At 41.2% G+C, this 15,734-nt stretch overlaps 1 protein-coding gene across 3 annotated transcripts in view; it reads right to left on the reverse strand.

Annotated features, from left to right (window-relative positions):
• The window catches only part of Gbeta5 (guanine nucleotide-binding protein subunit beta-5), a 43,323-nt gene that overhangs the window by 8,518 nt on the left and 19,071 nt on the right, over positions 1-15,734 (reverse strand). For all 3 annotated transcript variants that reach the window (XM_071660293.1, XM_071660295.1, XM_071660296.1), the window contains exons 3-8: positions 11,584-11,720; positions 11,217-11,335; positions 10,359-10,485; positions 8,208-8,351; positions 6,698-6,838; positions 1,649-1,745 (exon numbers count right to left, since the gene is read on the reverse strand). In XM_071660293.1, the coding sequence (XP_071516394.1) occupies positions 1,649-1,745; positions 6,698-6,838; positions 8,208-8,351; positions 10,359-10,485; positions 11,217-11,335; positions 11,584-11,720 (765 nt within the window). The remainder of the gene's footprint in view (positions 1-1,648; positions 1,746-6,697; positions 6,839-8,207; positions 8,352-10,358; positions 10,486-11,216; positions 11,336-11,583; positions 11,721-15,734) is intronic.

Below are 15,734 nucleotides of genomic sequence, written 5' to 3' on the forward strand. Positions count from 1 at the left end.
CTCCCGTACAATTTCCCAAGAATACTCAACAAACGTATTTCTCTGTAGATTGAACACTCACCTTTATCCCCCTTGCCTTTGTAGAATAGCACTATGCACGCGTTTTGCTAATCCTCAGGGTCAGGGAGAATAGTTTGGTGAACAGAGAAGAGGTAGTGAAAGCTTTGCGGAAGATGAAAGCCGGCAAGGCGGCGGGTTTGGATGATGTTGCTGTGGAATTCGTAAAAAAGGGGATGACTGTGTTGTTGATTGGTTGGTAAGGATATTCAGTGTATGTATGGATCATTGTGAAGTGCCTGAGGATTCGCGGAATGCATGCATAGTGCCATTGTATAAAGGCAAAGGGGATAAAGGTGAGTGTTCAAATTACAAATTATCATTATCATTATTATTATCATCATCATCATCATTATCATTATTATTATCATAGTTATTATTATCATTATTATCATTTTATTATCATTATTGTTATTATCATTATTATCATTATTATTGTTATCATCATCATCATCATTATTATTATTATTATTATTATTATTATTATTATTATTATTATTATTATTATTATCATTATTATCATCATTATCATTATTATCATCATTAATACTATTATTATCAATATCATTATTATTATCATTATCATCATTATTAGTATTACTATTAGTATTATTATTATCATTATCATCATTATTATTACTAATATTATTATGATCATTATTATCATTATCATTATCATGATCATCATTATCATCATCATACAACTGGTTTTGTCCATCCCAGCCACTCGCATAATGGTAGCAACTTAGGTTTGGTCTATAGTGTATATGAACGAGATGTAAAAGATAATATGATGGATATAAACACAAATCTCCACAGACTTCCTTTTACGTCTAGGTCGAAGAGTGAATCTCCGGGCAGGTTTTCGAGATTTTTGGCTGGGAGTTATCGCTTAAACGCTGTTGTTGGCTTTAGTGACTCTGGCAGTCGATAAGCACAATGCCCAGAGGAAAGAAGCAACCGACCGAAGTATTTAGGATGAAGAAGAAAAGCACTCGAAGCCTGGACGAGTGTTTATCGTGAGTCCTGGACGAATGTTATCGTGAGTCCTGGACGAGTGTTATCGTGAGTCCTGGACGAGTGTTTATCGTGAGTCCTGGACGAGTGTTATCGTGAGTCCTGGACGAGTGTTATCGTGAGTCCTGGACGAGTGTTATCGTGAGTCCTGGACGAGTGTTATCGTGAGTCCTGTTCGTAGAGGGGAGAGCTGTCGCTGGTATGGTCATGCTGGGGGCTTCACCGGACAAACATTTGCTGTAGCGACGTTGGCTGACACTCGTAAAATCTAACTTCAGTAATTATGGACGATTTCTAAAATAATCCTCGACAGGTTTACGACTCGTGATTTAGAGCAACTGATTATGATTTGACCTATGGAAGTGAACGATTCTGTAAGGAGTATCTAACATATATCTACATCTACTGGAAATTAGAGAAGAAAATGTTTAGAAATCATATGAAATCATATACAGATTAGTGAGATACAATCACCTTGACTGAACAATGATGAGTGACAACAGACAGTGCCAGTGCCATACCAGGTCTTGAGAGGACCAGAATAGAAGATCAACTGGAGACCCGTAACACTCACCGCTGACCGAGAAGTCGACAGAGTTGACGCCGAAGATGATACTCTCCTTGGTGTAGACGGCGACTTCCCTGTCAGCTCGCAGGTCGAACAGTCGACACTGCAAGAAATAAGTCAAGGTTCATATGCACACACCAGGTAGAAGTTGGTGGGGACGGGGACAAGATGATAGAGCTGTTGTTGGGAGTATAGACGGTACTTGGAGATGAGATGTGACGGTAACTAAGGATGGAGAATTGGAAGATGATGGTACCGGCAGTGGTAGAGGTTGATACTGATGGAGGAGAAGTTAATGTTCCTGGTAGATGAAGAAGTGATGGTGATGATGAAATCAGAGCTGATGGCATTGGTAGAAGGAGAAGTGATGGTATTGGGTGGGGGTAGAAATGACGACAGCGGTTATGTAAGAAATGATGATAATGGAGAGAAAGAGAGTACATGGACGTACATGGACAGCTCACAGGCCTGATGGTACCATGGCGAGGTTGTCTAATGAAGGATGATAGTAGCTGCTCTGAGGTTCTTCACCTTGTTTGTGGCAGAGAGACAGGAGAGTAAATCAGGAGGCACCTCTCAACCCATGACTCCCACTGGCACAGCAGCCGATAGCAGAAAAAGAGCTGAGAAGGAACAGCACGTACTGTGAAGACTGCATGCTGCCACGGAAATTCTATAGGAAAGTGAGAACGGGGGAGAGTTCTCTACTCTAACTCCAGCCGAGTTTTCGCTGGAGGTAGCTCAATTATGGAATGGGAAAAGAATTGAGAAGTTATTGTCTAAAACTGAAGACTCGTATGTCCTTTTTCTTTTCCCCTTTGTGACACATACCAATAACAAATATGGATAAAGATGTGTCTAGTCTTGATTGTAAGATATTGATAATCTCTTCATTGATTACCTCTGACTGTTATCTATGACAGTGTTCCGCAACTCTTCAGATAAAAAAGACTTTTGCCTAAGTTGGCATCATAGCTCCTGTGTTTTGTTTTATACTTCTCTTTCTGGTTCTTGATTCTCGATTTAATATTGAGGGAAATTCTTGTGAGGTATGTTGTATTGATTAGCACGAAATATTCTGTACATTTCTGTTAGATTTCCTCGGTTTGTTCTTTTTTTTTTGAAGTTAGTTTTAGATGCTGAATCTTTCTATAAAAGGTTTAGTATCTGAGTGAAGGAATTAGTTTTGTTTCTCTTCTCTGAATTCGATCGAGATCATCGTCGGCCATGATAAAGTCTGGTGATTCGATCTGAACAGTGTCTGGCCAGGGTACAGAAGAGAAAGAGTGTTGTATCCTTCGTTTTATGGGCAATATTTCTACCTATGAAACCTAGTTTTCGTTAGCTTATTCATAAACAGCTGGGTATTGTTTTCTTTTTATATTTCAGTGGATTACTGATAATCACTCAAGTTCTTACCATTATAGCTGTTTAATATAGTTTCCCGAGCATTTCATATCCGTGATTTATATTTTAACGTGTCAACGTTTACAAAATGTCTGTTTGCCACATCTCTACCGACTCCGTCAATCTGTCTATATAAGACTGATTCTTTAGCCTGTCTTCCGTTAACTGGGGCTCCATGTCTTGATTCCTTGTCATCAGCAAATTCTTAAGATATTACTTGCGAGTCCTGTCTCTAACTCACTGGTGTAAATAATGAAACGTTTGGGTTTAAGAAGTGGGCCTTGTGGTACCCCGCTTGTCACGTTAAACCAGCTGATCTAATGGTTCGCCAGCCAATACCATTCGTTATTTCTTATCTGCGTGCTGGTACCACCGCCATGGCAGCACAGATTACATTTTCTCTTCCAAGAGGTTTGATTTTCCTAATAGTCTCTTCAGTCGTACTTTGGTGAAAGCTTTTCAAACGATTTAGGTACATTTCATTTTAGGGTATCTTAGAATTCAAGTTTATTATATATACATGATTAAAGAATTCTCTTCGATTCGTTGAACAAGAGCTTTGATTTCGAAAATCATGTTGATAACTGGTTATCATTTTGATTCTTAATGACTCACAATTCGAAGATTCTGTCTCTAATTATTGTTTCTGCCATTTCTTTCTTTCTTTCTTCTTTTTTCTAAAACTTAACTAGGGCTGATAGGGCAATAATTTGAAATGCATTTTCTATCTCCATTTTTGAGAGATGGTGTTCAGTTGAGAAACTTCTGGTCACTCGATTCTTTCCCTTTTGGTAGAAATTTGATGAATATTTTGGTGAGACAAATCGCTGTTTTTAGGTTACTTGTTTCAGTATCCTGGGAGAGATCTTGTTAGAACCGGGTGACTTATTTATATATCTATCTATCTACTATCTATCTATCTATCTATTTATCATCTGTCTATCTATCTACCTGTCTATCTATCTAGATTTTTTTTTCATACATATTCACCATTTTCCGCGTTAACATGGTAGCGTTAAGAACAGAAGACTGAGCCTTAGAGAGAAAATCCTCACTTGGCCCCCTTCTCTGTTCCATTTTTTGGAAAAGCAAAAACCGGAGGAAAGGATTTCCAGCCCCCCCGCTCCCTCCCCTTTTAGTCGCCTTCTATGACACGCAGGAAATGCGTGGGAAATATTCTTTCTCCTCTCTCTCTCTCTCTCTCTCTCTCTCTCTCTCTCTCTCTCTCTCTCTCTCTCTCTCTCTCTATATATATATATATATATATATATATATATATATATATATATGTATATATATATATATATATATATATATATATATATATATATATTTTTTTTTTTTTTTTTTTTTTTTTTGCTTTGTCGCTGTCTCCCGCGTTTGCGAGGTAGCGCAAGGAAACAGACGAAAGAAATGGCCCAACCCACCCCCATACACATGTATATACATACGTCCACACACGCAAATATACATACCTACACAGCTTTCCATGGTTTACCCCAGACGCTTCACATGCCTTGATTCAATCCACTGACAGCACGTCAACCCCGGTATACCACATCGCTCCACTTCACTCTATTCCTTGCCCTCCTTTCACCCTCCTGCATGTTCAGGCCCCGATCACACAAAATCTTTTTCACTCCATCTTTCCACCTCCAATTTGGTCTCCCTCTTCTCCTCGTTCCCTCCACCTCCGACACATATATTCTCTTGGTCAATCTTTCCTCACTCATTCTCTCCATGTGCCCGAACCATTTCAAAACACCCTCTTCTGCTCTCTCAACCACGCTCTTTTTATTTCCACACATCTCTCTTACCCTTACGTTACTTACTCGATCAAACCACCTCACACCACACATTGTCCTCAAACATCTCATTTCCAGCACATCCATCCTCCTGCGCACAACTCTATCCATAGCCCACGCCTCGCAACCATACAACATTGTTGGAACCACTATTCCTTCAAACATACCCATTTTTGCTTTCCGAGATAATGTTCGCGACTTCCACACATTCTTCAAGGCTCCCAGAATTTTCGCCCCCTCCCCCACCCTATGATCCACTTCCGCTTCCATGGTTCCATCCGCTGCCAGATCCACTCCCAGATATCTAAAACACTTCACTTCCTCCAGTTTTTCTCCATTCAAACTCACCTCCCAATTGACTTGACCCTCAACCCTACTGTACCTAATAACCTTGCTCTTATTCACATATATATATATATATATATATATATATATATATATATATATATATATATATATATATATATATATATATATATATATATATACATATTCAAATGCTTCATAGATTTGAATATCAGGTTTTGCTTGTGGTGTAGGTGTAAAGCAGACACACGAAATACCTGCTTGGAAAGGAAACTTTTTAAATTGTGGTTAATCAAGGTGTCATTTCATTTACACTGATTTTTTTTCTCTTGTTTCTTACATATCTAAACAATTCTCTGTGGCTTTTCTTCAAGTTGTGAGAAATTCTCTTTCCAAATTACTTTTTAGCGCTTCTGACTTTGCTCCTTGCAATATATTTGTCGCCGTGAATACATTTCATGCTCCCTGCGGATCGCATCTAAATTTACATTTCCTCTATGCATTTCTTTTACATTTGTTCAACTCATCAATTAGTCGCCGATCCTGGGACAACCATCTTCACTTCTACTTTTCATCTTTCTAAGAACGTTGCCTTTCTCAAAGGGTAGTACATCATCTTGGAAGTTACTCCAGATCTTGTCAACTTGGTCTGCGTTTTAAGAGCTTAATCCAGTTTACATCACCAGTGTCCTGGCGCATTCTACTGAAGATTTGCTGATCTAGGATTTGGTATCATTGTGTTATTTTTTTGAAATCGAAACGGATTCTAATGAGACTGTGACCTCTGTTACTTGGTTTGTCATTAAGCTGAGAGAGGCTCACTTGATCTCTGCTTGTCGTTATCACTAAATCTAAAATGTGATCAACTGTGGTTGGGTCCCGCATCATTTGCTTTACAAGGATGTGTATATGTGAATTGATTAGTCTGTTACCTTTGTGGTCAACTGATATAAGATCCCAGGTTTTTCCAAATCTCCGGCAATCACCGATCCCTTTTGTTTGTTTCTTATCAATTGCAAATCAATCTTTTTTTCATATAAAGAATCCTCTTTTTACGGGCTGGCTGTATACACTACTTCAAAAATAATATTGGCGGTCTTCCTTATCAATTCGTTTACAATAAGTCGTATGTACCGGCAGCAATCTCACTTACTCGGGCTACATTCAAATTCTCTGTAACATAATAACATGTAGGTGTTGATGATGGTGATAGAATCGCACTGCAGTAGGAGGAGGGAGAGGTGATGGCTCTGGTGGAGGAAACCTGCTGGTGGTGATACTTGTCGAGTTAAAGAGTGATAGTATGAGTGGATGAAGCGTACTGGTGGTGTAGGGAGAAAAGGGGGTAGCAGTTCATTGCTGATAACCACGAGAAAAAAAAATGATACGCGATAAGTCCCAAGTGCATACACTATCGTGTAGTACATCTTCAGGAGAGACTAAGATTAGTTCATTTAGACAATTTACTTTAAAACTTCTGAAGCATTTGATGACCTTCACCACATGATGATTTTATACAAATGATAATACTACTGACCGTAGCGTCGTCCGAGCCTGTGGCGATGGCGTCTCCTGACGGGTAGAACTTGACGGAGTTGATGTCAGACTCGTGACCCTCGAAGTTCTGGACGCACTGACCCGTGCGCATGTCCCAGATGAGGGCCATCTTGTCGCATCCCTGCTGGCACCAAGTATGCGTATTTGAAACAGTATGAATACCACATCACCCCATTTTTCTTTATCCTATGTACCCCTCACACCCTCCTGCTTGTTCAGCCCTGATATCTAAAGGTATCCTTGTGTTTCATTGTTCCCTCCATTTCCGGCATGTATGCCCTCTTTATCACCCTCTCCATATGTCCATACCAGGCACACCCTCTATAGCTCTGTCATACATGGCCCTCTCTTACGCTATCATTCCTTTTTCCATGGACCCTTATCACGCCACATATCGTCCTCAAATACTCTATTTGCAACACACTCTGTTCCGTACTTCGGAACTGCCTCTCAGTGAAACGCACCCATCTTTGACCTCACAAACAGTGACCCTAGCTAGACGAGCCAAACTCCACACCTGTCAGAGCGACTCAGGACCCAGACAAGCCTTCACCTACCCCTGAATGGTTCATGAGGCTTGGACACACACCATGAGACAACACTAACGTCAGAGTTTAGGACAGATCTACATTTTATCATAGCTTAACATTTCCTTTTCATTAAGAATCTGATTTGGCAAGATCTGCTAATTTCTAACAAGGTAGTGTTGATCACTGTATACGATATTGTCTTGCATATTTACTGTGAATATTGATAGATTTATTGAAATATTGGATATGCTTTTTGTTCTACTTTATAAACATTTATTACGACAGTCTTCGTTATAAATGACTCAGGTAAAGCCCGACCTCTCCGACCCTAAGCTAAGCTCAGTTTATCTTAAATTTCCTTTCGTCTCTTTTTACATGTGTCATTTATGTCTTGATTCAAATAAGTCGGGTAATCAGACATAAGCCGTACACGTAACCGAGTGTGAGGATAAAAAAAAGAAAAACAACCTGAAACTACAGACGTCTGCAGGAATTCTTCCAGGGGAAGGGGGAGTCAAAAATCAATATGATGAGCCTTCAGATGATGCCGGTAGAGGAAGTGGGGGGAGTGAGATGTGAGAAGCTCCCATAGTGGGATTTCATGGGAGTTACGCATAACTCTACACATACATTAGATAGATAAATGAATAAATGAATGTATGAATAAACATACGTTATTTTCTTATCTTCCAAGGGTGCCCAAGTGATGCCTCTTGAACCCCTCTTTCCCCTGTGGACGCAAATATCTATGATATCAAGTAATGAAATGCATAGAAGAAAATGGGGAATAAATCATCTAGGGAAGGAGGAAAAGAATTGGGAAGAAAACTCAATCTCGAGAAGAAACAGAAGATGAGGAAATGAGATCAGGAAGTGAGGTGAAGTGAGGAGTATGAGATGATCAAGACGATGTCACCAGTCTGGCGGAGTGAGGCGGGCAATGATGAACGGGGTACTGACGCCGGAGACGAAGGTGTTGCCAGTCTCGGAGGGAGCCAGGTTGAGGGCCATCACGTCACCCTGGTGGCCGTGGAAACTCTGCAGCAGCATGCCAGACTCGACGTCCCACAGGGCGCAGGTCGAGTCACCCGAGCCCGTCAAGATCTGCAAGAACCCAGGGGGGTCTCTTAGAGTGTCGGAAGACGAGAAGGATAAGACGAGATACATTTCAGGCTACAAGAAGCAGTGGTATGAACACGTTGATAACATCTGATTAGGAAATGTGTGTGTATGTGTGTGTGTGTGTGTGTGTGTGTGTGTTTACGTATCAATACAGTAGGGCGAGAGAGTTCTACGTTCATGTATTGAACATTCTATATGATCAAGTAGCCTTTAAAGCGCTTGCATGCTGCCGCCACTCACAAATTCCTTCCTTAGTCTATCATAGCCATCCCCCACACTCACACTTGAAGTACTTCTCTGCCTCCTATCTAACAGGTATCTAGCCTAGGAACTCTTGGCTTACTCTCGTATTGCATCACATGGAGAACAGCTCACTCGCGACAACGTCCAACTTTAAGGCTGTAGTCAGGTCAAGCCTCTGCCTTCCCTCCACCGTTCTGGACAGACTTGTAGCCCGCAGCCTCTCGCTGTAGCTCAGATTTCTTGACTCAGTTACCATCTTATTTGCTCTTGTGTGAACTATCTCAGTTAGGTCTCTGTGTTTCTTCTCGGTATGGTGACTACACCGGAGTAGCATAATCCAGTTCTGGTCTGATGTACGTCGTGATTAGCTTGCTGAATATATACTTAAATGTGAATCAAATATTTGCCGACGAACTGATTTTCTGTCCTAGTTCTCCTGATGTGGAGCTCGGGCGCGTGTGTGTGTGTGTGTGTGTGTGTGTGTGTGTGTGTGTTTGTTTATGTCCGTGTGTTGCTGTAGGGTGTGCACATGTGTGCTTACCTTTGTGTATCTGTGATCAAAACACAAAGCAAACTAATCAGACAGTAACTATGGGAAAATTTCATGGTGATATTATTTCTATAGCTTCAATGGCGCTCATAATTCACGTTACCAAGCGGCTATATAAACTTATCATACGTGTCAGTATATCTCGGGACAAAGCAACTTGACCTAAGGTCAAGTTGAAGCCCCATCGACCGGCCATGCCTGAGTGTTCCTGACCTACAGGTCATAATATGGACCAGAACGCAGCCATACATGATTTTTCCTACCTAGTAAGAAGGACTCTCTTTATTATGATTCACTGGGAGAAAAATAACTTCCTTTGTAAATATGCCTTTTCTAATTTACATATTTTCATATCAAATAACATGAAGCAATTTAGCTGTTTACATTTGGATATATTTGTCAATAAGTATTCATCTGCCTTTGAACCTGTCGTCAATATAGTGTGATAGGGAGGTTAGCGTGATTGACCAGTTGCTCAAAGAGGAAGGTTAAGTAAGTGTGAGTGTGGAGTTGACTCACCTGTTGGGGGTCGGAGTAAGAGGAAAGTATAGCAGGGGGTGTGAGTGGGGACCTGACTCACCCGTTGTTGGTGTTCTGTGTAGGGTAAGGTCGAGCAGGAGATGTGTGGACCTGACTCACCTCCTTGTGAGACGTAGGAGTGGTAGATGTAGCAGGAGATGTGTGGACCTGGCTCACCTACTTGGGAGACGTAGTAGTGGTAGATGTAGCAGGAGATGTGTGGACCTGGCTCACCTACTTGGGAGACGTAGTAGTGGTAGATGTAGCAGATGTGTGGACCTGGCTCACCTACTTGGGAGACGTAGTAGTGGTAGATGTAGCAGGAGATGTGTGGACCTGGCTCACCTACTTGGGAGACGTAGTAATGGTAGATGTAGCATGAGATGTGTGGACCTGGCTCAACTACTTGGGAGACGTAGTAGTGGTAGATGTAGCAGATGTGTGGACCTGGCTCAACTACTTGGGAGACGTAGTAGTGGTAGATGTAGCAGATGTGTGGACCTGGCTCACCTACTTGGGAGACGTAGTAGTGGTAGATGCAGCAGATGTGTGGACCTGGCTCACCTACTTGGGAGACGTAGTAGTGGTAGATGAAGCAGGAGAAGTGTGGACCTGGCTCACCTACTGGGGGACGAAGTAAGGAAATGTACAGCAAGGGATGTGTAGACCAGACTTACCTGCTGATCGGAGTAGGGGAAGGTACAGCAAGACATGTAGGAGGTGTGGGTGCCGACAGCTTTTTTCTTCTGTGTTACGTCTTCGTCGAAACTAAGAGGGTAGACGGTGACCTTGTTATCCAGCCCCCTGGTGGCGTGGATGGAAAAGAAATGATTATGGTTATTTACGTTTACATCTAGATAGTCTCGCTGTATTGGAAAATCACTTGACTAATGGTAGGTATTGTTACTCGAGAAACATGTCACTTCTGGAACTAGTCAGTTGAGGTGTAACGACGAGCGATCAAACATATATATATATATATATATATATATATATATATATATATATATATATATATATATATAGGACTGAGCTTTTGAGGGAATATCCTCACCTGGCCCCTTCTCTGTTCCTTCTTTTGGACAATTAAAAACGAGAGGGGAGGATTTCCAGCCCCCCGCTTGATATATATATATATATATATATATATATATATATATATATATATATATATATATATATATATATATATATATATATATATATCTCAAGGCAAAGGAAGGTTAGAGTAAATTGTTTGATACATAACGTATGTCATTACCATCGGTGTTTTTGCATATTTGATAAAACTGTGACTGATCATCCTAGACATAACCTTGGTGGAAGCTCTGAATAATTCTTTATGGTACTTGGGTCGACGTGGTACTGCATTCTTTACACTCTCTCTCTCTCTCTCTCTCTCTCTCTCTCTCTCTCTCTCTCTCTCTCTCTCTCTCTCTCTCTCTCTCTCTCTCTCTCTACCAAATGACATATAAGCATCAAGCGTTTCCAGGATCAGCAGTGAGGATGGGTGACGGGAGTGGTGAGGCATTTACCCGCAGGCGACCATGGAGCCAGTTGGGGCGTAGGCGCAAGCCATGACCCAGGTGGTGGGCATAGTGACGGCATGTTCCTTGTTGGTGGTGAAGGCGTCCCAGATGATCATCCTGCCATCCTGCAATACAGGAGGGTCATCACCACCGACACACCTGACTGAGTGAAGGGACAAGTCATGGGGAAAACACGCTACTCATATCCATAGGTGTGATCATACATGAAATGGAAACAGAGCAACAAACATAATGTATCTTACACACACGCACGTGTATATAGACGTCCACATACATATGGTGGAACCACAGACACACACACACACACACACACACGCACACAGGTAGAGGCACAATTAAAGGCGGGACTAACCTGGGAAGATGAGACGAGGTGGCGCTTGTCGTTGCACCAGTCGGTGCAGAGCACCTTTCCCTGATGACCCTTGAGCACCCGGCGAGGCTTGATGTTCAGGGGCGGCAGGTTCTCCAGCCTCGCCGCCACCGTCGTCACTGTAAGGGAACGTCATATTGTTACCCTCTGAAGCCCCAAGCAGTATACACTCCCCCGCCATCATGTTACTCAGCTTAACCTTACACACTCGACTACTGTCACCTTCCTCAACTGAACCCGACACACCCACCCACTCTCATGTTACTCATCTGAACCCTTCACACCCACCCACTATCGTTTTACTCATCTGAACTTTACCCACCCACCTACTGTCAGCTTCCTCAGCTGAACCCTACACACCCATCGGTCATTCTATTGTTCTAGTACATCTTGCATAACCTTTCTTCATCTTGTTATCCTCCACATTCACCCACCATTCACCCACATCTACTCGTCATTCACCCACATCCACTCATCATTCACCCACATCCACTCGTCATTCACACACTTCCACAAATCTGCCTCAATCTTCCAAGTCTACTTCAGCCATCACACATTGCTGGCTACATCATTCTAATGCTGCTGTGTTATCACGGCAGCAAGATGACATATCAAGTGAAATTGTCTACAAAAGACCTTTCTATGTTAACTGAGACGGCATGGGTAGATGAATGCCCTGATCAAGGCCACTTTGTTAACGCTCTCTCTCTCTCTCTCTCTCTCTCTCTCTCTCTCTCTCTCTCTTCTCTCTCTCTCTCTCTCTCTCTCTCTCTCTCTCTCTCTCTTCTCTCTCTCTCTCTCAAGTCCGGGCCATTGGGATCACTAGTTGCATGGGAAACTGTAGAGAAACCTGGTTACGTGGTAGGAAGCAAAGAGTTGTAATAAATGGTGAATCACCATAGTGGTCACCCTGTTTTCAGTGGGTTCCCCCAAGAATCTGTCCTTGAGCCGATACTTTCCGTCATTTGTATCAACGATATTCACGTAGGGCTGAATATCACGGTGTTCAAATTTGCAAATGACACAAAGATCAGCGATGCCATATCAACTGAAGAAGATAGGCTAAGATCATAAGAAATCTAGATAAAATCGCTGAATGGTCTAGAAAATGGCAAATGCCATTTAGTGTCAATAGATATCAGCTGTTACGCGTAGGAAGCTTCAACAAAAGATTTGAACCGATGGGCCACAAGATAAAGGACACACTTGAGTGAGGGATTTATGGGCCACTATCTCCGACAACTTCATATTCCCTCAGTATTGTAATGAATTGCCAAGAACAAATAGGATGATAGGATTTATAAACAGAAACTTTTCTTACAGAATTAAGGATATGATATTGCCACTATACTTAATTCTAGTTAGACCCCACCTCGAATATGCAGTGAAGTTCTGGATCCCCCACTGAAGTAGAATATTCTTTAACCGGAAGCTGTGCAGCGAAGAGCAACTAAATTGATTCCCTCCTTGTGTTACAAAACTATGAGGACAGATGATGAGAAGTAAACTTGTTTTCTCTATGCAAGAGGCGCCCCTGCGGGAAGTTAATAGAATGTTGAAATTCTTAGAGGAATGAACAACTTCGATATTGGAAATTTCTGTACAGTAGCCTCAGTGCTGCCAAATTAATCTAGACTATACGAAATAGATTGTTGTGGTCAGAGAGGATATTTCCTTGGAGGCATACGAGGTTGAAAACTATGATACATTCTCATTTATATATTTTCTAATATGCAGTTTCTATTTGCCGTTCGATTTTTCGTTGGTCTTCTTGAAGTTTCTTCAGGAGTTCCCCAAAGAGCAGAGACGTCTTGGAACTAACTTGTTCTATCCTCAGGCTGGATCTAATGGTTCTTTTTTTATAGCAAAGTAAAGAATTGGAAGAGGTGGGACAGGTGAAGGTAAAGCTGTAGGAAAGAAGGGGAGTGGGAGAAACAGTTGATGGATAATCCACCTTCCTATTTTGAATCTAGCTGTAGCTTCTAATTGAATGAGTAAAGAAGGTGTTTTCATTTATACAATGGAAGGTGTGGGTTGTTGATTTTGTTAGGCTGCAGGGGAAGTTTCTGTTGAATTTTTCTATTGTGTTGTGGGATGTTTTTGATTTTTAAAATGTTTCGTTTTCTTGAGTTTTCTTGAGTTGACTGCTGCATTGTGTGCTCTTATGTTGAAGGGTTGTGTCTGTGTTATTTCGTGAAATTGTTCTGTGCTGAGAGTGTAAGGGTATCTTTAGTTTGTGGCATATCTTAGTACTTTATTTTAGATTTTCTGGAGTGATTTAAGTTGTGTACTGCTGAGTGTGTGAGTAGGTATAGGGGGATAGTCTAGGACAGGAAGAACCAACGCTTTGACAAAACGTGTTTTTGTACCTATTGGCATGTTTTTGAGTCTATCGAGTTTGGTGAGAGCCGTCATACCTTTTTGTCTACAATCTTTCACATAATATATATAGCCACTAGAGCTTATGTTGAGGCTTGAAAGTCTATCATTTCATCATTGACTATAAGTGGGTGTGTGACTTTTGACCCCAGGTGTATTGGACTGAGCTTTTGGGTGTCTTAATTTTCCATTTTACTTCAAATTTGTTGATTATAGTGATTTCCTTTGCTGTTATTCTATTCATCATTTCTTTCGATCTCTCATGGTATCCAAGTATTTGTGTTATGTCATCAGCATAGCAAATGTTGAGGCCTTTTGATGATTAAGGTATGTGTCAAGTGTATATGGTGAGTATTTAGGGAGAGAACACTCCCTTGTGGTACTCCGCATTCTAAATCAAAAGGTGTGCCAATGTGATCGCCAGTTTCAATCTTTACCTTCTGTCGTCGAGGAAATCATATAAAAGTTTTTCCAGGGTTATTGGTAAGTTAAAGTGAAGGATTTTATATTTTAAGCTTAAGTGCCAGACTTTGTCGAAAGCTTTCGTAATGTTCTTCAGAATGATTTGACACTGTCCTCCTCCTGCTTTGTTTTGTGTAATCTATTATGTTGTGAGTGCTATTGCCTACTGTGTGCCCCTTTCGTATCTAAATCCGAATTGATTACTATTATGCAGGTTATTCCACTCCAAATGGTTACGCAATTTTTTATTAATTAATCTTTCAGAGTTTGCCAGGGACTCCGAGAAAGGATATTGGCTGAAAGTTGGTTGTTACATGAGGATTTTTTCCATGTGTTGCTACTTGGTGTATTAATGGGCTTTTCCATGTATCTGGGAAGTACCCAGCTGATAGGGTTGAGTTAAAGATGTTGGCGAGTCTGGTAACTGTAGAGGAAGGTAAGTTTTAGAGTAGTGTTTTGTTTATTCCACTTTGACCCGGACAAGCTTTCTTTGATTATTTGATAGTAATGAATAGTTTCTCTGTGCTGAATTCTGAGTCAAGATATTCACTGTTTAGCCTGTGTGTGTCTACGTTTTCAAAAGGTGTTACTCTGTGTGTTGTTGTTGTTGTTTGAGAAATCTTTCACTGTTATGGTGAGTGGGTCAGTATCATCCTCATCATCTTACTTTCTTTTTCTTGGGAAGTGTATCTTTTTGTTTTGTTTTCGTCTGGGAGGTATTGTGATTCTGTGGTTGTTTGGCCTGTTAATGTTTTAAGTGTTTCCTGAAGATATATGGGTCTTTGTACGTCTTAGCTGTATATATCACTAAGTTACGTCATCTATTGTTTGCTTCTTCTGTAAGTTTTCCCCCAAGGTATTGTTGTATATACGATTCTAGTGGATCGGTTGGTGACAGGTGGGCGGGGCTGATCGGCTAAGCTGATCGCTCATTGGCTGCTTGGTTGGTAAGGCTTATGTGGCGTTTTGAGGATAGTAGGATTTGAAAATCTTCGACTTATGTATTTATTATACGCACGCGTCGAAGATTTTCAAACCCTGCCATCTTCAAAACGTCTTATAAAGCCCTACCAAGTAAGCAGCCAATGAGCGATCAGCTTAGCCGATCAGCTCCGCCCACCTGTCTCCACCCGATTCACCAGAATCGTATATACGTACAGACGCGTTGGTACCACGTTAGTGAACGCTGCGTGTTTTCAAGCTTAGGCAGTAGTTATTCCTCCCCTGCGAGTGCTTATCCTAGCTTTGTTTTCAAGGTTTGATATCTGTTGTTTACAATATTTATCTGTAAG

This window comes from Panulirus ornatus, chromosome 69 (assembly GCF_036320965.1).
Source record: "Panulirus ornatus isolate Po-2019 chromosome 69, ASM3632096v1, whole genome shotgun sequence".
In the NCBI taxonomy this organism is placed as follows: Eukaryota; Metazoa; Arthropoda; class Malacostraca; order Decapoda; family Palinuridae; genus Panulirus; species Panulirus ornatus.